General features: G+C 40.2%; 2 protein-coding genes and 1 non-coding gene across 3 annotated transcripts in view; all 3 read left to right on the forward strand.

Moving 5' to 3' along the window:
- pik3c2a (phosphatidylinositol-4-phosphate 3-kinase, catalytic subunit type 2 alpha) overlaps positions 1 to 16,499 on the forward strand; it is a 48,260-nt gene extending 31,761 nt beyond the window's left edge. The window contains exons 12-33 of the mRNA XM_067590498.1: positions 1,752 to 1,874; positions 2,037 to 2,204; positions 2,632 to 2,749; positions 3,149 to 3,291; positions 5,377 to 5,568; positions 5,877 to 5,970; positions 6,136 to 6,230; positions 6,664 to 6,844; positions 6,947 to 7,051; positions 7,916 to 8,008; positions 8,310 to 8,439; positions 8,828 to 8,964; positions 9,739 to 9,908; positions 10,674 to 10,830; positions 11,712 to 11,821; positions 12,381 to 12,588; positions 12,708 to 12,832; positions 13,110 to 13,227; positions 13,324 to 13,405; positions 13,893 to 13,999; positions 14,105 to 14,230; positions 14,323 to 16,499. Coding sequence (XP_067446599.1) covers positions 1,752 to 1,874; positions 2,037 to 2,204; positions 2,632 to 2,749; positions 3,149 to 3,291; positions 5,377 to 5,568; positions 5,877 to 5,970; positions 6,136 to 6,230; positions 6,664 to 6,844; positions 6,947 to 7,051; positions 7,916 to 8,008; positions 8,310 to 8,439; positions 8,828 to 8,964; positions 9,739 to 9,908; positions 10,674 to 10,830; positions 11,712 to 11,821; positions 12,381 to 12,588; positions 12,708 to 12,832; positions 13,110 to 13,227; positions 13,324 to 13,405; positions 13,893 to 13,999; positions 14,105 to 14,230; positions 14,323 to 14,505 — 2,965 coding nt within the window. The 3' untranslated portion in view covers positions 14,506 to 16,499. The remainder of the gene's footprint in view (positions 1 to 1,751; positions 1,875 to 2,036; positions 2,205 to 2,631; positions 2,750 to 3,148; positions 3,292 to 5,376; positions 5,569 to 5,876; positions 5,971 to 6,135; positions 6,231 to 6,663; positions 6,845 to 6,946; positions 7,052 to 7,915; positions 8,009 to 8,309; positions 8,440 to 8,827; positions 8,965 to 9,738; positions 9,909 to 10,673; positions 10,831 to 11,711; positions 11,822 to 12,380; positions 12,589 to 12,707; positions 12,833 to 13,109; positions 13,228 to 13,323; positions 13,406 to 13,892; positions 14,000 to 14,104; positions 14,231 to 14,322) is intronic.
- Positions 16,500 to 18,608: 2,109 nt separating this feature from the next.
- rps13 (ribosomal protein S13) lies at positions 18,609 to 22,894 on the forward strand. The gene is made up of 6 exons (XM_067590504.1): positions 18,609 to 18,715; positions 19,277 to 19,325; positions 19,444 to 19,522; positions 21,444 to 21,613; positions 22,105 to 22,205; positions 22,820 to 22,894. The coding sequence occupies exons 1-6, from the start codon at positions 18,693 to 18,695 to the stop codon at positions 22,851 to 22,853; spliced, it is 456 nt and encodes a 151-aa protein (XP_067446605.1). The 5' UTR covers positions 18,609 to 18,692; the 3' UTR covers positions 22,854 to 22,894.
- LOC137183874 (small nucleolar RNA SNORA19) lies at positions 22,454 to 22,585 on the forward strand. The gene has a single exon (XR_010928571.1). It is a non-coding gene; the product is annotated as a small nucleolar RNA SNORA19 (small nucleolar RNA).
- Positions 22,895 to 22,946: the final 52 nt, after the last annotated feature.

The raw sequence follows: 22,946 nt of genomic DNA on the forward strand, positions 1-22,946 counted from the left end.
GTGTTTCTCAACCCAGATAAGTAGCTAGGGCCTATCAATTATGCTGTGGTGTTACTATAACGCTCCCCTATCGAGCTCTGAGCATTTGGCGTTGTTGTGGCTAGCGTGTAATCCATCTGGAGCCTCAGTAGATGCCACGGCATTGCCAGCATATTGAGACACCATGGCTAGCGGTGGAGCTGCCAGCCCAGATGGCACTGAGCGGCGGATCAAGCCTGTATTAGTGAAAATGCGAAACTGATGTGCTTGTATTTTCACCCTCCAGTCACAAATGTATCTGTTACTGAAACTAATTATTTATAAGTGTGGTTAACTGGTGCAACTAAACGTAATACTGGGTGTGACTGATCTGTTCGGATTCTTTTTGCACATCTGGAAGTACAAATTTTTATATACAAGAAAATGCACATTAGAGTTTTCTCTGTAGCTGTTATTATTATTTTTTTCTTCAATATGTTCACATTTATTAATTTTGCAGACATCTTCCTTATATACAAGCCCTAATATTTGATATACAGTACATTCATATACAGGGGTTATAGATAAATAGTTGTAACTTGTAATACTATATAGCTGTAAAGCCCCTGCATAGCCACCCACACAGGTGTTTTCAATAATGTTTCCTGATTAGACCTTTTCTCAGGTCTGTGTAGGCGGGTACAGGCCGTGCTCGGTTCTCCTTCTGCTTCTTTACAGTGTGTTACCATTCTTGTGTGCCTCGGAAATAACATTAACAATGGCTGCGTGATTGCTCGCCGATTCGGCTCGCTAGAACTTTTTGAGAGAGTCATCGTTAATGTTATCAGTTCCACCTACGCTTGTCAAAATATATGCAGTGAAATCTGTTATCTCTGGTGATCTCATGTAACTCTCATTGTGGTTCTGTCCAAGTCGGGGCAGCAGGAGAGAAACAAACGGTGCGAGGAGAAATCTAGGTGGGGGGAATCGTTGCCCTTGCCCCTCATTACCACCACTGAGGTCTAGAGCAAGCCTCTTAACCTGCAGCTGCTCCAGCTGAGCTGCTCGGTGATCAGCAGATCAGACTGTGGTTTGACTGGACAGCTTTAGGTGTGAATTCGTGCAGTCATGTGAGTGTGAACAGTACCTTTCTGAAAGAGACTTGTAATAGGATGTAAAGTCTCAAAGCGCCTCCTACACAGATGTTTTCACTTGTTACCTAATTAGACCTCTTCTCAGGTCTGCGTGGGCAGGTACAGAAGTCTAATAGGAATAACTGAGAGAACGAGTCTGTTAATACTGGTACATAGGCATCAATGTCATCAGCGGTCTGATTTGGACTATTACGTTGGTTTGGGAAAGTCTGGTCGGGGAACTTGAACAAGATGCTGATGACCCTTCCTTAGTCACATATGAATCCAGTTGTTCCCAGGTGGAAGTCTGCTTAACTGTATCTGTGACGCAGGACAAAAACTAACAAGATGAAAATGTTACATATCTTAACTTAAACATATAATGTATCTTATATGAAACCACAGTCATTTAGAAACTCCCTTTATGATTGATTGACATGCATTTAAAGAGTGCCGGTGTGTCCTATTACAGCACTCCTGCAGCAAATGTCACTGTGCTTTATTTACACTAGCTCACCTATCAAGCATCATTAGATTTTTACTGTATAAAAAAAAATCTACTGGCATTATAAATACCTGGCAGAGCCTCTAATCAGCCAGATAATGATTCATTAAAGACACAGACACAGTTGCATTATGTGTTGTGTTGTGTTGTTGCAGTTATGAGAAGTACTTCCTGATGTGTTCCCTTACCCACAACGGCAAGAACTTGTTTAAACCGATCCAGTCCAAGAGAGTGGGCACATACAAAAGCTTCTTCTACCACGTCAAATGGGATGAACTGTAAGTGATTACCTCTCCGCTCCACTCCTCCATTCTACCCCATTTATTTGCCGTTTTTTAAATTTTTGAACCTCAACAACAACTTTGTATTTATATATATATATTTATATATTTTTATGTATTGTTCTTCCATGTTGCTGACACTATCCTTGCTACTCCCAGGATCAACTTCCCCATAGCAGTAGCTGTGCTCCCACTGGAGTCCACACTGAGCCTGACTCTGTTCGGGGTGCTGAACCAGAACGCCAGCGGCTCCCCCGACTCCAACAAACAGAGAAAAGCTCCAGAGCTGCTGGGCAAAGTGTCTATGCCGCTCTTTGACTTCAGACGGTAAGAGAGGAACGGTTGTTTGAGGCTATACTGTGTGTCAGTTGAGTGAATGTCGCACTTTTGATAGAATATTTGAGAGTTCAGTGCCTGAGAATTAGCAAATTTTTATGTTAAAATCAATTCTTCATCAAATTAGGTGGATGATGTATTTTACTTTTTTTATACATTCATGCCATTTAAGAGGTTTTCAACAGTTTTTTCCTTTATATTAAACAAAGGAACCTATACTCTTTAACTTTAGATGAGCTGAAAACAAAACAGACAAATCAGGAATGAAAAATAATCGTAGTTTTAGGAACATGCAGCTATAGAAAGTCGTGGAAAGGTCATGATAGTTTACATCCTTGCCACGGTGTAAGGAATTCTATTTTGCTTACGCCTGTTGTTTTGTTTTTCGTTGTTCTTTATTGCTGACTGTGTTTCACAGGGTGCTCGCCAGGGGCAGCAGGCTGCTGTGCCTGTGGATGTCTAACCAGGGAGTTGCTGCTGCTGCTGGTTCTACCGGCAACCGCAAGAGGATTCCCACAGAGAGAATCATACTGCAGGTAGGTGGTGGTGTCAGTAGCATCAGTATTTGTAGTGGTTTTAGTACTGCTAGTAGTCATGGTGCATTCATAGTAGCAAGTGTACTGGTATTCATTGTCAGAGTAGTATTGATAGATTTTGTAGTAGTGTTTATAGTGATCTTAGTAGTAGGCAGTAACTAAAATTGTGGTAGAAAGAGACAATTTTGGGACAGTAACACATGTATATGCAATAGTAGCAGTCATAGTCATGTACTGGTGGTAGTAGTTCTTCTGAAACTGAAATAGAAACACCCGTTTTCTTAAAAATAGGAAAGAACATTTGTGAAGAAAAACTTGTTTTTGAACAAATGTGTCTTCTGGAAGTTACCTCATAGAAATAAACGGATCCCAACTTTGATATATGTGTGTTACTGTCAGGTGGACTTCCCCAACTCAGCAGTGGATGTTTTATACGTGGGACCCAAGGAAGCTCCCAGCCCAGAGCCCAGCACCCTGGAGGAGCTGGACCCAGACCTCCGACGCAAACTGGAGAAAATCTGCAGCCGTGCTTCCAACTTCGGGTACAAGAATCTCTCTCTCACGTTTCTAAAAGTTGAAATCGGGAGACTGTGATGCAAAATTTGGATCTGAAAGTAGACATCATAAAACTTCTAAGGTTTAAAGGACACAGGGCAGTGTATGAATACTCCATTTCTGCCAAGTCTGTTCTGCTAGATGCCACTAAATTCTACACACTGCACCTTTAGTGTATCAACTGTTTCGGCTGTTCGCTTCACTTCAGTTCTTAGAGTTTGTAAGGGAAATTTGGTACGATTTCAAATAAAAGGGCTGACATCAGTCAATGCCACCAGAGAGGTGGTCCTCATGTTGCTCGACTTGATGTGCAAAACAGACGGTCTGAGCAAAATGTGCTTCACAAAAGGCCAGAAGAAACTGCTGGATAGTGTATTAACTTCTCAAATTGTGATTATATGCCCATGTGGACATTTGAACCGTTTAAAGCTGTTCTTCACTTAAAACCTCAAATATAAAGCTCAGTCTGTCAGCCTAATCAAAATTCAGCCTCTGTGGAATCAAAACCACACTTTTGAAAGGTGGTAAGACTTTTAATGTTGAATATATACATAGAATATATAGAATGACTGTTGAATACACATTATAATCAGCAAATTGTAGTCTGGTCGGGCTTTTACTAGACTTACTGTACTTAGTGTTATCAGAGAACCGAAAACATGCACAGAAACACTATTTCTAGTTAAATTTACCCCTTTTAGTAGACAGTATTTTGGCTCAAGATCTCAGACCACCCAAAATCTGTCGGATTTGCTAGATTTAAGAAGAGATTTTAAAAGAAGCCACTGACTTTGCCAGCCGCAGTTCCCCATAAACGCCTGTATGTTGTCTGCTCCAGTGTGTCTGTTCTCCTCCAGCTGCTCCAGGCACAGCTAAATGCTCTCTTATGCCTGCTGCCAGCCAAATCTCCTCCACTCTGCCAACATCCATGAGACTCAACCGGCACTTTAGCACAGAGCGCTCTCTTACTGGGCCATCTCTTACCGCCTGCTTTCTATCCTGCCCATTCATTTCTCCAGCCTCTCTGGGCACAAGACTTGCGGAGCTGCAGTTTCACTAATCTGTCATGTGTTGTTTATGTGTGTGTGTGTGTGTGTTGCTCCATCAATCCCTGAAGGGAAACTTATTATTTTTATTACTACAGGAAGGTCAGAGGTCAGGGTCAGCTACATACCAGCAAACCCTTGCATTAGTGGAGATTCAGTGTCTCACTTTACAGGGGTAAAAGCTCACTGACGGAGTAATTTAATCCCGAAAGGTTTTTTTTTTTTTCAAAAAGTGAGAAGTGAAAACAACATGCCAGAGACATACTTAGAGTCTCACAGTGCATGCTCTCACTGTACTAGAGGACAGGCACCAACTAAGAAATGTTAGACTTGTTGAATAGTGTTAAAGATATTTGATTTTGTAGTTGTTGAGTTACCATGTGTCACATGACTCTCGATGTGAGGCAAAACACTTGATATGATTGTAATCTTATACTTCTGTTTGTCCAGAGAAGGTCAGTAAAACACGTCAGCTCTGTCGGCCTCAGAGGATTTCCACTGGAGAGACTGGACCTCCCTCCGAGGGGGTCTCGATTTCCTGATCAAATGCAAATTAATTGAATTTGTTGAGCAAGAGTAGAGAAGTTCTTCTTTTCTTATTCTGTCCATATTTTGTCAGATACTCTGAGAAAATGTGCATCGGTGACTTTATAATCACATTACTGTCAATTTCTTTTGCATTTTTATTGCCGTCTTGATTTTGTATCATGTGTATCATGTATCATCTTTGTCTGTTTTAAACATTATCGTAGTTCTCACCAAGTAAACTCCACATTTGGACTCTGTTTAAACTTGCTTTTGATCAATTTTCATATTGTTGAATGATAAATGTTTCTTTTAACACTGACAAAAGACTAAATATTGAATTTTAGTTGGTTAGACGTGAGGCATAAATCTCATCTAAAAAGTCCAGCTGACATTTTCTAAAAGTCCAGCTGACATTTTCTTTTAAATAATACAGTTTATTACAGTTTCTCTACGTACCATCCCATCCACTTAACCTCTGTGTTCTCCATCTCTCTCCAGGCTGAAGAGGGCAGATCACCAGCTCCTATGGGACCATCGGCTCCACTGTCGGAGGGACCACCCCAGCAGCATCCCTAAGGTGCTGGCCAGTGCGCCCAGCTGGGACTGGGCCAGCATGGCTCACATCCATTCACTGCTGCACCACTGGCCCACGCTGCCTCCCGTCACTGCACTGGAGCTGCTCGACTCCAAGTACGCGCTCACATTTACTCCTGTGCATACATTCAGTCTATAGCGGGACAGATCCTTATATAGAAAAAGTGTATTTTACAATGCAGCAAAAATGGTGATGAAAACCAAAACTCTTACACTGTACCGTATGTTTTTGTTGTTGTTTTTTATGTCATTGCATCTGCTTTTCAAAAATCTTATCTTGAATGGATCTGAATTTTAAATGCCTTCTCTCCTATTTTCTTAATTATTAATTGTTTTAATCCACCAATTGATTGATTGTGTGTGTGTGTGTGTGTGTGTGTGTGTGTGTGTGTGTGTGTGTGTAGGTTTGCAGATACAGAGGTGAGAAGTGTGGCTGTTAGTTGGATTGAGAAGAGCAGTGATGATGAGCTGGCTGACTACCTGCCACAGCTAGTTCAGGTACAGCTATATATGCACTCACTCGCTCACACTACTATCACGTGTTTACTCACCCTGTCGCTCATCCTCTTCTACACTCAACTTCAGTTTCTCATATATTCACTCTTTCACAATTCCTCCATCTTTAAGTCTAACTCACTTTTCTCTTCTGTCTTCTCTCTCCAGGCTTTAAAGTTCGAGTGTCACCTGAAAAACGCCCTCGTCATGTTCCTGCTGTCCAGAGCACAAGGCAACATTATCATTGCGCACTACCTCTACTGGTGAGTCCATAGCAGCGCTGAATAATCAACCAGCTGTTAGAGATGTTTCCAAACAAACATCTAAAATGAAATGTTGCAAATAATGAGTCCGATAGCTGCCGAAGTGAATAAACAGGCTTTCGGAACATCCGAAAAAAACATTCACCACAAAAAAATGATGTCTTTGATGAGCATGTGGTGCTATGCTTATGTTTTTCATACCACAAAATAAATGTAGAGTATTTTTTATTTATCCACAAACAATTATTTGTTAATCATCTAATTCAACAGATGATTGAATTGCTGTTCTTTAAGTTAGTACTACCTTAAAAAAATAACGATCTTACATAATGTTGCTGATCACGTAAAAAAACAGGCTTAAGGGAAAGTTAGCGTCCGTGATGAAAGCGTCCACTGAACGTCAGCTGTTGTGATGCGTATGTGATGTCTGCAGGCTGCTGAAGGACTCTGTGCAGGATCCTGGTTGGGGACGACGATACGAGCGGGTGCTGGGTGCCCTTCAGTGTCTTTGCGGAAACAAGCTGAGAGCAGAACTGGAGAAACAGACTCACCTGGTCACGCTGCTCGGAGCCGTGGCCGAGAGGGTCAGACAGGCCGGAGGGTCCACCCGGCAGGTCAGTGTGCATGTGTGTAGGTGTCATCTGTATTGTTGTGTGTGTTATAACATGTTATAACAGTGTGTGTGTGTTTTTTTTTTTGTATTTTTGTGTGTTCAGGCTGCACTGCAGGAAGGTCTTGAAAACGTCCAGAACTTTTTCCAGAGGAACAGCTGCCGTCTGCCCCTCAGCCCCAGTCTGGTGGCAAAGGAGCTAAACCTCAAGGTGACACACACACACTCACACACAGACCCCCAATGAGATGAAATAAAGGCCTCAGCAATAGAATATCCTCATTTTCCTTTAGGGTCATAATGTCCACAATCAGCTATTCATTGTATTGTATTCGCTTCAGTGCGTCTGCAACATCACACTGGATATACCTGAACTACAGCAGTTTTAAAGTCATAATAGTTGCAAATAATAAGAAAACCCTCAACTGAACTATTTGCTAGCAAACAGGAAAACAGCCACATACTCTTAGTTGAACCTCGGTGGTTCAAACCACTGAGGAAATGAGCTCATTAAGCCACAGTCTCACCAAAATATAAAACACATGCATGCATATATTCTGAAATATCTCCTGCAGATATTCATCATGGATAACGAGATGCTTCGGATGTCACATTCCTAACGTCTGCATGTATTCTCCTAAGGAGAAGGAGGAGCTGTACTTAAAATAGATTTTAATCAGACTTTCCCTTGGTGAATCAACCTGGCTACCTCTGTGGTTTAAGCAGTCTGCCTACCCACTTACATACATGGACATGAGCCAGAAATAATTTAACATTTGTTGAAAACACCAGACACAAATCTGATGGCCTGCGCTCGACAGTTTGCTGAAAAATAGGTTGTTTCATCCCGATAGAGTCATTTGATGATGACGTTTTTGGAGAAGCATAATGATTACGTGATGTACAGTATATGGTATCTGGATAGCTTTAAAAATAAATCAAAGATGCAAAGAGAACAATAAAGTACTGACTCCTCTCGCAGATCATGTTGTAAAGCTGAATCTTAAAGGCTACATAAAAGCATGATGTAATGCATAAGATAAAGTCATACTCATATGTGTTTATGTTTGCGTAGGCCTGCTCCTTCTTCAACTCCAACGCAGTTCCTCTCAAGCTGGCCCTGGTCAACGCCGACCCACTGGGAGAAGAGATCAATGTTATGTTCAAGGTACAGTACAAGGACTCCTACTCTCGCACGAATGCAGAAGATGAAACTTATGAACAGACATCACTATTGTTTCAAACAATACCTGAGGACTGGTTCTTTTGTGTCTATCACACACATGCCATGAGTTTACAGTGGGGAGCTGTCATCAGATACATTTCTAACTTGTTGTTTATATGCCTGCCGTCTGAACACTGTGCCCCCTGGTGGCCAGAGAGAAGCCAATCTGATAAAAACAAAAGTGCAGTATGTTAGCGTGATTTGTCTTTCTGTGTGTGTGTGTGTGTGTGTGTGTGTTTGTCAGGTGGGAGAAGACCTGAGGCAGGATATGCTGGCTCTTCAGATGATCCGCATCATGGACCGCATCTGGCTGCAGGAGGGGCTGGACCTACGCATCGTCAACTTCAAATGCATCTCCACAGGCAAAGACAAAGGTAACAAACAAGCATGCACAGTCAGACAACCGTCAGTCAACTTGTATTTGTAACATCTCTGACCAAAGCGCAGACATGCTGTAAAACAGGTCAGGAGTAAACATAACTGTTCAGGAAGTAAACAACCTTTCTGTTTATTTGTCTGAAATGAAGGCCACAAGTAGAACAGATAAGCTATTACTGAAGTATTACATCAGAAGAAGGAAATAGAGTTGCCATCAACAGACAGAAACCAACATGTTGAAATGTTAATAAACCACTCACAAAAAAAACAACTTATGTAACATTATCACCCAAGGCGATACAATGCCATTTTGAAAGGTGACTTACACAACTAACTTCTGTATGCTTGCAGTGTGTTAGTAAAGTTGCGATGTGTATTTTCCAGGCATGGTGGAGCTGGTGCCATCCTCCGACACGCTGAGAAAGATCCAGGTGGAGTACGGAGTCACCGGATCCTTCAAGGACAAACCGCTGGCCGAGTGGCTCCGCAAGTATAACCCTGCTGAGGACGAGTATGAGAAGGTACACAAATACAGAGCCGTATATATATATATATATATATATATGCACACTGTGAAACTATCCCTTCAATCCCACTGCATATGCAAATAGCAAATTAAATATTTCTTACACATTATCATACTTACTGCACCGCTACCTATAATATATATTACCTCTCTGATATCTCATATATAATGAATCTCAGTTATACCACTGAGCTGCTTTTTAGTGTCCTATAATGCAACGTGATGTGAAAATTGGGGGGGAAAATGGCTCACATATTAAAACCATAAATTTCTGTTGACACGATGATTTGATGGTGGAGGAGTTAAAAACGCACAATTTATGTGCTCTTGAAAGTTTATAGCAGTTGTAGAACCGTATGACCTTTGACTCCTATAAATGTGAAACCTTACTCCCTTCTCAGAAGCGTTGACCCTAAAAATCTACCGCACAAAATTTGACCCTTAAACTAAGCAGGAAGCAGAAATAAATGTGTTACTAGTGACATGCTTAGATGGCGTTTTGCTGGTTTTTTTTGAGACTACAGTTGGTTATGGAAAGTCTGGAAATATATGGAAAATATTTTTTTTTTATTATTATTCTTGAGTCTGCTCAAAACATCTGGAAAAGTAGGGAATTCCTCTCGTCTCTCTGGTCAGAAGCTTCACCTACTTCTCAGGCATTTTTTTGACGGTTGCCCTCCGCAACAAGACCAGCCAACATTACGCTATTTTCTTAAAATGTGCTTCACACTGAATATTCACACCCCGGCTCTTCCCTTCTTCTTTCCAGGCATCAGAGAACTTCATCTACTCGTGTGCTGGATGCTGCGTGGCGACCTACGTACTGGGTATCTGTGACAGGCATAACGACAACATCATGCTGCGCTCCACCGGTCACATGTTTCATATCGACTTCGGCAAGTTCCTGGGACACGCCCAGATGTTTGGCAGCTTCAAAAGGTGAAAATCAAACATGTTGATGCATGTTTGTGTGTATATATATGCGTGCGAGTGATCGTCTGATGAAATATGCTTTCGTGCTCTATGAGAGTTTAAAGGTTTTTCCCTGAGGGTGCGCCTGGATCTTTATTGTTGTCTTATTTGTTTTATTACCAGGTAATAAAACCAGGTGAAAGGTTCTATATCAGCTGATTTCAGTGGGGAAATCTAACATATAATGTTGTTGGCAGATTGGGACAAAGGTTGCTTCGCCAATGAAAGTGATGAAAGCACTCACACTAAAGTTGTCCCAGTTGTACTGTAAAGGGAATGACTCAGCGAGGACAGGCATATGGTTTTGATGTCATCAATAGTAAAGTTGATCAGAAGGCCAGTCTCCACTCAGTGACCCACTATTCCTTTTGTTGAAATTGTTGAATTGTCTGAATTGCAGATGCAGGAGCTACTATATTCCTACACAGCAAGATTAATGTGTATTTCCAGGCATGACCTGGTTCGTAGCTCGCACATTCACACACATTCCCTGCTGGGATCTGTCCAGGTGGGCTGCCCTACAACCACACTCTTCTATTTTTGGGCCTTTGAGCATCTCCACTAAAGTAATTACAGGCTTTGTAGTAACTTATTTAAGGGCGCCCATGTGGTAGTTTCGCGCTTTCATATTCCCCATCCAGAATTTCTTAGGGATTTAAAGTGGAGACAAAATTCTTGAACTTATTCGCTGACCCTTTTTAGAAGCTGAATTTGAACTTTCTCTCCCATCAGGGACCGAGCTCCGTTTGTTTTGACCTCTGACATGGCGTACGTCATCAACGGAGGCGAGCGTCCCACCAGTCGCTTCCAGCTGTTTGTAGACTTGTGTTGCCAGGCCTACAACCTGATCCGCAAGCACTCCGGACTCTTCCTCAACCTGCTGTCACTGGTGAGGCAGGACACGCACAAACACAAGCAATATACACTATTGCATGGTAACATAAACTCTCAGTTATATATTTACAGACAGTCACATGCAGAAGATGTTTGCTTTAATGATGCACAGTTTTGTCCAGACCGTAGAAGTGGCTATAGATTAGTTATTCTATATTCTTGCATCTTTATTCTACTAATTTGCCATTTTTCTACCTTCAGTCTCTGTTTCTTCGCCACTTTTCTCAGTAGATTTGACCTCCTTTCTTAAAGAGTTCTCCTAGTTTAGCTGAACTGTTTTCTTTTTGCACCTGCATGAGCCAGAATAAAAAGATTTGCAAGCCATGAGTTGCTTTGCTTTGCTTTCGTAATAAATCAACATGCTTCACTGTTGTCCTGGAAATGTCTGTTTATAGAGCGTGCTGTAGTATATGACCTCTTCATGTTGTCTCTCAAAAGAATTGCTGCTTTTTATTGTATTATCTAAATTGGCAAGTGTATTTATATCACATTTTCTTCTTTCCATGAGACATAATAATACATTAAAACAACATAAAAGACAATGATCAAAAATGGAATGAATTCAAACCATTTTTATTTTCCAAAATCATTCTTCATGCAAAATTATATTGATATTCTTAAATATGTATGAACACTATTTTGCATATCTTAATCCTATCACTACATGTAGTATATATACTGTAGATATTATGTAATAACTGTCAATATACATGATAGGTCATAAGTTGGTAAATCTTCTAAGCTATGTTGGAAATGAATACCTTAAAAGATGTATTTGAATTTGTGAGTTAATCTCTCATCATGGGTGTGTGTGTGTGTGTGTTTGTGTGTGTGTGTGTGTGTGTGTGTGTGTGTGTGTGTGTGTGTGTGTCTTAGATGACGTCATCAGGCCTCCCAGAGCTGACCGGCTCTCAGGATCTAAAGTATGTGTTTGATGCTCTGCAGCCGCACAACACAGATGCCGAGGCCACTATCTTCTTCACCAGGTAAACACACTGACTTATTGTTCTCCCCCCGATCCTCAAAACAACCGTCTCCACTTCTGTCTCGGCAGGCCGGGTGAAATATTGTAAATGTAATTCCCTAAACTTTTGCGCAACCTCAAAACCGGGAACATCGAGAGAAAGGGAGAAACTGAGCGCTCCCCCTTTGAGATTGTTTTTTTCTCTCTTCTCAAGTACTCCCATGTGTGCAGCTGCTATTTTGGCCAGACCTGTTATTTCGAGTAGAGTGAGTTCAAGGACAATTCTTTTTTTTCCTTTTTTTTTTTGCTACAAACTCAAAATCCACCAGGTGGCAATATAAGACAGAAAAAACCAACAATAGATGCTGTCTCACATTACAGGAACAAAAAACCTCCAGACACACTAGAAGCCGGATCGGGTTTACTTTGTTTTTTGTAAGACCAGTCAGACCTGATTGGATCTAAGCCTGTTGACAGAAAACCATTACCATATTTACATTTGAGCTTATGCATCGTTATGTTAATAATCTTGTCTCACCTTCACTTCTCACTCCGCGTCTCTCTTTCTCCCTCCACTCCAGGCTGATAGAGTCCAGTCTGGGCAGTGTGGCCACCAAGTTCAACTTCTTCATCCACAACCTGGCTCAGCTACGATTCTCTGGTCTTCCGGCAAATGATGAGCCCATCTTGTCCTTCTCCCCCAAAACATACACCCTGAAACAGGAGGGCCGCATCCTCCACGCTTCCATCTTCTCCTTTCAGAAGAGATACAACCCTGACAAGCACTATGTGAGTCCCACCAAAGCTGTGACATTTTATTCTTTAAGATTGTCAACTTTTCATGTTCTATCTCATATCTGGAGTTAAACTGGACAGTACTGACTCTCCCTGTCTCTCTTTCTGTGCAGACGTATGTGGTCAGGATCCTGAGGGATGGTCAGAATGAGCCCCAGTTTGTCTTTCGCACCTTTGATGAGTTTCAGGAGCTCCACAACAAACTCACCATCCTCTTCCCCCTCTGGAAGCTGCCGAGGTAGACCACCGCCTCCAATATTTTAATCTTAATGAAAACTGAGATACAGAACTTGTTGTTGACATATGAGGGCTGACCACAGAGTAATAAACAACCTGTTGGGCATGTTTTGGAGAAAAATATTCTCTCTGGATTAAGATCTCCTACCTACAAGCTCACTATCGCCCACTTAAATTTGTGAGGTTTCCATGTTTCTATACCTCAGTTCAGTAGCGCAGAGTGAGGAGACTTGCATCATATTCTGTAGAATAGTGAATATGTCTCTCCTTTTCTCTAGTTTCCCAAACAAAATGGTGCTTGGTCGCACCCACATCAAAGAAGTGGCGGCTAAGAGGAAGTTAGAGCTCAACAATTACGTCCACAACCTGATGAGGAGCTCCACAGAGGTCACCCAGGTACACACACACACACACACACACACACACTCTCACACTCAGTAGCCAGTAAACAAAGCCGGACAATATTAGTAATCTCATGTTCTCTTCTTCTAGTGTGACCTGATCTATACCTTCTTTCATCCGATTGCACGGGACGACAAGACAGAAGGCTTAGAGTCCACGGCCAAAGCACCAGGTGAACCCTTGCACTTTTCATTCCCATTCTTCAGCTGTTTGTCATACTCATGACATTGTATGTGATTCTTATCTATTTACACACCTTTTTTTTTTCATTTTCCCTCTGACGTAATGAAACGTTCAGATTGTTAGTAAAACCAACTACAGTCTTTTAATCGATTTTTGTCAGTTATTTAGCCAATCTACAAACAATTTACAACTTTCCTTTTCTTAGATTCTTACCACCAGTGGTGCAAAATTAGAATTAAAATTGAAATAATGATTAAAATGTGGAAAGTAAAACAAAATCAGTCAAAAGCATTCATCACTGAGAAATGTAAGTTCCTCTTCCATCTCCAAAGCAGTGAACATATCAAAGACTCTTTACAAGTAATAAGAATCTGAATATACTGTTGCCTTTATCATACAATTTGTGGCTCTGGATTGTATCTGTGATATATTCATGTGACTTCCTGAATGTGACGTGTGTTTTCTGACTGTTGCAGAGCCTCCACTGAGTCCCACCTCTGGTCGGGTTGAAGGAGAGGTGAAACTCTCGATCTCCTACAGGAACAGCACTCTGTTCATCATGGTCATGCACATCAGAGACCTGGTAAACACATCCATAGCTGCTGCTTTGACAGATTCTTAAGCCGTTTCATTCTTATTCTGTTTATTCATCTGTTGTCATCCTTTTTTTCCATCTGCTCCACATCAGGTTTCTGAAGATGGAACAGATCCAAACCCATATGTGAAAACCTACTTGCTTCCAGATCCACACAAGACTTCCAAACGCAAGACGAAGATCTCAAGGAAAACAAGGAACCCTACTTTCAATGAGATGGTTAGGAAACACAAAATAATTACTGCCTACATTACATTTCTGGACTCAAGAACCAAAGTTTTGCTCACTTTTCCCTCCTCTTCCCTCCACAGCTGGTGTACAATAGCTACAGCAAGGAATCCCTGGGCCTGCGCGAGCTGCAACTGAGCGTGCTCAGTGCCGAGTCGCTGCGTGAGAACTACTTTCTGGGCGGCATCACGCTCAGACTCAAAGACTTTGACCTCAGCAAGGAGACGGTCAAGTGGTACAAACTTACGGCCGTCCCCTACTTCTAAAACCCCACCCGCCTCTCCAGACAAAAGCTGCATTCACATCACATGGGGAAGGCGGTAGATGCGACCTTACTTGAAAATACTGGTCACCTCGGCTTACAGTTCATGAAAATACTGCTTCAGAACTTTGGGGGGGGTCTTGAAATGGACCCTATTGTTTTCTAACATCATCAAACAGGACGAATTGGAAGTATAATGAGTGATATTTCCATTTAAAATCAGGCAAACCAAATGGAACATTTCCTTCACACAAATCATGTTATGATTAGTATCCATACTAGACTTGGTAGGACACAGCTATTCTTGTTGCTGACAAATATGTATTACTAAGTGTATATGTGCTGAACATCTGATTTGAAGCGACCTGATTCTCCAGAAAACTCCCCATCATGGCATCCTGACAGATTCAAACACGGTCAAGTTTTTAACCATCATCACGTTGCTCCAACAGTTATTCCCATATGACATGAATGCAGAATCAAAACTCCTCAAAGGACGACCGAACAGGCTGATTCACACACCCTCAAAGGGAAGCCTGATCTCCATTCTTCACTATTTTTTTTTTTTCTCTTTCCCTCTTCAACTAATCAAGATTGTTTTTGTGACAAACAATCTCCACTTATTTTGTCTCTCTTTTCCTAAACTATAACGAAGAGCTGTAATGTTTTGTACATTTTGATATTAGAGGACCAAAACAGCTTACTTTCAGAAGAGTATATATAGATTGACACATTTATTTTTTAAGGAATAGAAAGGGGGCTCATTTTTACATTTTCCTTGTTTTCTTTATAGACAAATAGGAGGCATCATGGTTTCCTGCTTTACAGCAGAGGCTTGTGGGTAGAGTAGTTCAACACACCAGATTCCAGGAAATCAACAGTGACCTTTATGATTCCCCGAGAATGTGCCAAAAGTACTGAGAGGGACGGCAAATCAAACCACTCTCCCGAGTAGGGAGCTGAACAAGGGTGCCTTTGTGCTCACAATCTCTTTTTAATGCTCAACTTGGCCTTATTGCTAGATATATTTTATTAACAATGTGATATGTCCTTATTAAAGAAACATCTATATTCTCTGAAGCTATATCAGTAGTTCTTCCTGAGCAGGTCTGGTGCCAGACCAGCATCATAAGGTTTTTTTTTCTAACAGTGGACTGCCACTAAATGCACACTACCAGGTCTTTCTCTCATGGTTTTACTTGACTATTTCAACACAGCAACCCTTAAGGGGAATGTGCATCATAAGCTTTGGAACACGCTCTTGTCAGTGCTCATGATGAAGAGATTATAGTTGCCCAGTAATGCTGATCAAAAGTTAGTTCAGTGTTTCCTTCAGGTGGTTTAAAACCACAATTCAGGCTTTTTTGATATTGCAGTTTAGGAACTGAGTTACTGCTGGAGTCTGGACATGAGGCTGTTTCAGCTCGGGCAGCAATACCACTCTCACTTCCAGTGCATACCAGTGGTGTAATGACGCCGTGATGAGTTACTGGGTGAAAAGTTTTTTCTATAACTGCCAGTGAAGTCCAGATCCAGACAGATTTTATGATATGTAAGTGAGAAAACATTCTGAATGTTGAGGGAATTTCAGGCAAACTGAACACAGATCAGTGCGGAAAAGGCAACTTTAACTTCAAACATCTTCACAAAAAGGGAACAAGATCCTGAGCAAGAGATTAGCTGCTTTCCTCTCCACTAGCTAACTATAAATCTAAAGTTGTTGTTAATGTTTAATAAAGAAATTAAGAATTTATCTGAAAAAAATGTTTTTTAAAGAGAAGATCTACAAGACAATTATGATCTAAGAGCTACACTCACACTATCACTATAAATATTAGTGACTTGATACACTCTTTTAGTGACTGTACAAAGAAAGCAAGCAGAGTTTGTATTAACATGGCCAGTTATTTATTCTTAATTGGTGACCTGTAACCCGAATGGATCAGTTTGTACTGTAATCCCTCTTTCCTAAAGCAAATTAAATGTTTTTGGAACAAATATGAAGTGACATTGTCTTTGTTTCTGTTGTGTAAAATGTGTTGGTTGCAGGTAAACGGTGTGAATTACAGACACACAGCAGCAGCTTTTTCCAACTTTCTTTTTACCCAAAAAGGGTCACAGAGTGTGTAACACAGGATTTGTACTCCAGCCAGGTTTTCAGATTTCAAGATTGCTTCGGTGGTATTTTATGAAGAATTCTCCGTTCGCATTCAAGGCTTCAACCCAGAGACACTGCAGTCACAACAACTAACTTCTCCATCACTCAGTGTGAAGAATAGTTACACTGTTCCAGGGTGGATGCTTAAAAAATTAGTAGTTGCTTCTGTCGTGGCCCCGAGGACACAAATCTACACTTTTGTCCAAAGTGACTTCAGTTTTTTCCCCATATTCATGTCATGAGCAATTTGGGGTTCAGTGTCTTGCCCGAGGACATTTTGACATGTGGACAAGAGGACTTCAGGATTGAACCACCAACACTGCACCACATGCTGAGCTGCAGCCAGCCCTGTGAAAAGGTGCTATTGATTGCTTTGTGGTTTGAAACCTTTTATGGGATCAGACACAGGTACAAAAATACCTAAAATATAATTTCCCTAAAGAGCTAAAAGCACCATCCAGCAGTCTTGCACAGGAATACTCTTTGGCTCCAGCTTCAATTGTTAGGTAGTAATCTCATTAAATATAGATTTGTAAGGAGATATGCATGAATAAGAACAGTATTACTGGGCTTTAAGAATATGTTTGACAGAGCCCCTTCATAGGACCAAGCCTGAAGACCAAACACAGGGTGTCTCTTAAAGCCCACACAGTACTGCAATATTGTATAATGTTGCTGTCCCAATAATCAAAAAACTTGTTCTTCACAGTAAACACTTGGCCTCTGGGGCTCACATTGTTTATAGAGACTTACAGTCTTATTTGCTTGGTCAGTGATCAAGTTCATTAATTTCGGTGTTAGTTTGTTACAAAGTTTAAACCACCAGCTTCATAATAATCTGAAATATGACGGTACGGTTGAACACAAACTGAGGAAGAATCTTTTTTGGGGACCTTTCAGTGACATCTAAACAATAAATGGGGTAATACGAGGAAAATGTTGCTTGCTTGTAATTGACTTTGTAGCTCTGGATACTTAGATGCAGCGGTGGAACTATTAAGATCCTTTAATTAAGAAAAAGTACCAACACAGCAATGTAAAAATACTTAATTGTAAAAGTCCGGCATGAAAAATCCTTTATAAGTAAAAGTACATAAGTATTAGCAGCAAAATGTACTTCAAGTATCAAAATAAAAGTACTCGTTCTGCCATAACTGATGTATAATTACACTGAAGCATCAGTGTGTAAGCAGCATGTAAGTGATGTAGCTGCTGGAGGTGGAGCTAGTTTGAACTCTACAATTATCTAGTTTAGTCCAGTGGTTCCCAACCTAGGGGTTGGACCCCTCCAAAGGGTCACCAGATAAATCTGAAGGGTCGCAAGATGATTAATGGGAGAGGAAAGAAGAAAAAACGTTTTGTTTTTTTTTTTTAAAAAGAAAAAAAAAAAAAGTTATTTTCGGGACAGTTATTTACATGAAACTACGACAAGATTAGAGATTTAGTGGAACCGCGACCAACTCTTAGACATCTGAAATGTAACAAGGCACCCCAAACACTTTTTTGTAAGTCGCCAGTCAAAAAGGTTGGAAACCACTGATTTCATCTGTAACAATGTGTTGTATTTTAAAAGCTTGTTATATTATCCATTGTGTCAAATCTTCATCTGAAAAGTAACTAAAGCTGTCAGATAAATGTAGTGGAGTAGAAAGTACGATATTTCCCTCTGAGATGTAGTGAAGTGGAAGTATAAAGTTGCAGAAAATGGAAATACTCGAGCCAAGTACAAGTACCTCAAGATTATAGGTACAATACTTGAGTAAATATACTTAGTTACTTTCCACCACTGCTTAGATGCCATCCAGTAAATCCCTACACGACAAAACAATTATAAATTTTATTTAATTTATAACTTTTCTTGTCGTTTAATGTTTTTAACGCGCTACAAAGAAATCTGTTTACGTTTAAAATACATCTTGAATGCGTCAGGCAGCGTCAATACGGCTCCTCTGTACGCCGTTGCGTCACTTCCGACGCAGGCGCAAAATACTTTTTTCTGTCGCGTGTGCGGCCTCTCTTCCTCTACCGCCATCATGGGTCGCATGCACGCTCCCGGGTAAGCTCCGGTTTTATCGTATAAAGTTAAGATTTACCCGAGACAGGTCGGTTTTAATGGTAGGATATTGAATGTGAACATGTTATGGACGGTGGAGGATCAGTTTGAACTCTTAAATTCAGCCCAAAAGTGATAAAATGACTTAAATAAATGCACCCTCGAATCGACATCCTCTGCAAGCTAGTTACCATTAGCCGACGGTACTTGGCTTGGCGGCTCACCACATTTTTGCTGCTTGACATTAAACTTAAAAGTTTGACAATGATATATCAGACATTCACACCCCAGATGGAATATTTCTTTTGTGATGTTGATGAAGAAGTTAAACCCCTTTTTAACAAAAGCACTTGACGTTAAGTTTTACAATAGATAGCGGTTGTGTTAATGTGAAGCTAGCATTAGCCGGCCCATCACTCTGTCCATCCACGGTTGAGCCTAGAATTTACTAGAAATTGTCTTTATTCATTGTTTGGGAATATACTAGTCTCGTTAATTTGCTTTAATGTTTCCCCGGTAACTTTTCAAGGTGTCTAATTTGTCGCATGTTTCATTTCTCTACAGAAAGGGCTTGTCCCAGTCAGCTCTGCCTTACAGGCGTAGTGTTCCCACTGTGAGTATTCAGCCACAACATGTTAGAGTCTCACTTACTGCCGATAATAAGTATTTTTTCTACCAGTCAAGCAAACAATGACTTTAAACATTTTATTTATTTATTTATTTTTTTACAGTGGCTGAAGCTCACATCTGATGATGTCAAAGAGCAGATCTTCAAGCTGGCCAAAAAGGGCCTGACCCCATCCCAGATTGGTAAGTGTATCTATAGGAAATAAATGTTTTTCGGTAATTTATTAAATGTTTAGAGTAGTAAACGAGTTTTAAACAAATACGACAAGAAGTACTTGTATTGCTCAGAGTGCCTAAGTCCATGATGCAGGCATCTTCAACTGACATGCATCAGGGCTGCACCTAATTATTATTTTCATTATCAATTTAATCTGTCAAATATATTCTCAACTAATTTGTCTGTAAAATGTCACTATTATGAAAAAAGGCAATCACTGTTTCCTAAAGCCCATGGTGGTGTCCTCAAAATGTCGTTTTTTTGTCCTGACCAACAGTCCACAACCCAAATATATGTAATACACTATCATAGAGGACTAAATAAACCAGCAAATGTTCTCATTTGAAAAGATGGAATCAGAGAAGCTGAACTTAAAAAAAAAAAAAAAAAAAGATAGAAAATAAACTCAAAACATTTAATTGGTTGTCAAATAGCTGGCGATTCATTTTTTGGCAATCAAGTAATTGTTGCACCTCTACAATATATGTGAGATAAGAAAATATACAACTGACAGTGGACGGTCCAGGTTGTGGAGCATGAGTTGAGTATCTGGGCGACTGCAAATCCAGCAGGCCTGACCTATTTTGACGTGTGTCTGACCATAAATAATTGTCTTAATCTTAGTAATTGTTGCTAAAAACCAGGCCCACCAGAAAAGCTTGACCTATCTGTGCATAGTGCTATTGGGGAGAAATCAAACAATAACCATATTGTCCACGACATTCAGCAGAATCAGACACAGTTGGGTTTGATTAAATTACTTGCATGTACATAATTCTAAAATTTGACAAATTGTCTTCACCCCTTTGTGTATCTTAGCATCCTTACTGCTTTATTGTATCACAGTACACTTGTATTGTGTGTTTTACTGTATGAACAATGTTAGCTGTCTAACTAAAGCACTGTACAGTCATGCAGCTCAGACATAAGACCCTGTCTGGTCAGCAGTCTGTTTACACCAGGTAACAAAACAAGGGATCTCTTGCATGAAAAAAGAAAAGCAGAATGACAACATGACATGAGGAGGGCAAAATATTAGGAACACTTAAATGCTCTCAGTACACCACCACCACCCACTACATCCTCAATAATAAACCTAAAGAAGAACTATCACCTTTTTCTGACAGTCTCATCAGAAACTGAAAATGTTTAAGCTTTCATGGAAGAGCTGTTGTATTGCATCACATTAGATTGTATAGGTGTTCCTAATAAAGTGCTCACTGTAAGTTTCTATTGTATATTAATATGATTTCTCTGTAAATATTTTTCTTCCCTCCTTTATTTGAACTTTCAGTGGCTTTTGCAAAGTTACTAACATTTGACTCAGCTACACACTTTACATTCCCAACTAGAGTTAGTTAGTCCCAGTTAGATCTAAACATGTTAGGAAACAGTCCTGTCACGGTTGTTTACAGGATAAGATGTATTTATTTGGCCACATGTTATTAGCTATTACATCAATATACAAAACTTTAATCAGTTTAAAGAAATTTTCAGCATATTTTCTAAGAAGCCTTTGATCTGATATCTCTCTCAAGGCTTTTTGTCTCTGTAGTTTTGAAGGAAGTTATTTCATCCATCCAACAGCTCGGTATCATTGACGAAAGCTGTCAAGTATGTTATTCTGGTTTATCATCATTCACTACAAACCTTGGAGTGGTTTCCCTTTTGCTTTTGTAACATGAAGCATCTGTTAGGTTAGTTTAGATGGAGGACTTATCAAAGTTTAGCCATTATCATTTATTAAATTGTTTTACTAAAAAAGTGAAACAATAAAGCTGATATGACAAATGTGTAAAGCAAAATGTTGGTTTGTGAGCAACATACAATGTCCAAGTTTCCAGCCTGCATGTTATAGATTGTAAATCTGTTTGTCACCTCTTCTAGGTGTGATTCTGAGGGACTCCCATGGTGTGGCCCAGGTGCGCTTCGTCACCGGTAACAAGATCCTGAGGATCCTCAAGTCCAAGGGCCTGGCCCCTGACCTGCCCGAGGATCTCTACCACCTCATCAAGAAGGCTGTGGCAGTCAGGAAGCATCTGGAGAGAAACAGAAAGGTATAATAAAACCTGGCTAGAATATTGGGACTTTGAGTTGCCAAGTAGGACAATCAGTTGTCATTTGGTTTAGCTTATAGGACAAATGTCCCCCGAACGTTTTTGAAAATCCCGTTTGCCTCCAAATGAGAAGTATTTCAGTTTTGTTGGGGGTAAATCCCACTTAGTACAACAAACATTATTCTAATTTGTGCACACCCACACAATGGTTTTACTCATACATGTAGATGAGAAAGAGTTCATTACAAAATGAATACTGTAAACATTGAGTTTCAGCATAAATCCCCAACATTATTTTCTTTAAAGCGGAAATGTAGCATTTGTTTCAAGAACGACTTAAAAAAAAAAAACTGCACATAGCAATAGTGAATGCACCTTTTGGCAGCAGGAGTTAATTGGGGTCTACATGGAAGGATTCACAGCTTCAGTAATTAAAAATGTGGTAGACTTGATACATGTTCGATATTAACATTTTGGTACTTTACTTTCAGGACAAGGATGCCAAGTTCCGCCTGATTCTCATTGAAAGCAGGATCCACAGGCTGGCCCGTTACTACAAGACCAAGAGAGTACTGGCCCCCAACTGGAAGTAGTACGTATTGATTCTGCTGAGAGTTTTCTTGTTCCATTAAACCAACATTAGCCACCAGTCACATGCTGGTCCTTGGTTCTGTAAGATAAGGTGGATGCTCCTTTTCCTGTTCAAAAAAATTAATTTGCTTGTAAAATGTCATATTGCAACTTGAGTCCACTTTTTTCAAACGCTGATAAATTTAAACTAGTCACTAGTGTCATGGGATTATAGCTAACTAGTCCACATGGGCTACATATGTGGAAAAACTGCACAATTCATTGTCCTGCTCTTCCTCTTTTTTTGAGTAGTGATATTTCTGTTGTGCTAGAAAAAAAGCTGGAGGTAAATTAGCAGAGTGGCTAGTTGGTGCCACATCTGCCAGTCCCCTTCACACATTATAAATTAAACAGTTGTGTATATTATGCTATATGCAGTTTTTGTAGAGATTAAAATAAATTCTTAGATTTAATTTTAACCAAATATAAGGATTGTCTGTCAAATTGAAAGGAATGATGACAGTCAAAGCCACACTTGAATGGTCACTAACATGTTTTCTTTAATTTTGTCTCAGTTTTGTTGTTGTATAATTTAGGAATGTTGCATTTAATGATGTTTTCTCTCTCTGTTTACAGCGAGTCCTCTACAGCTTCAGCTCTGGTGGCATAAACTCTACACTTTTTGGATTAATAAAACAGTTGAAATTGGAATTTGTTGTGTGTGTCTTCTTTATTACTAAGTGTTATACATATCTTGTCTCTT

This window comes from Thunnus thynnus, chromosome 5, assembly GCF_963924715.1.
Source record: "Thunnus thynnus chromosome 5, fThuThy2.1, whole genome shotgun sequence".
In the NCBI taxonomy this organism is placed as follows: Eukaryota; Metazoa; Chordata; class Actinopteri; order Scombriformes; family Scombridae; genus Thunnus; species Thunnus thynnus.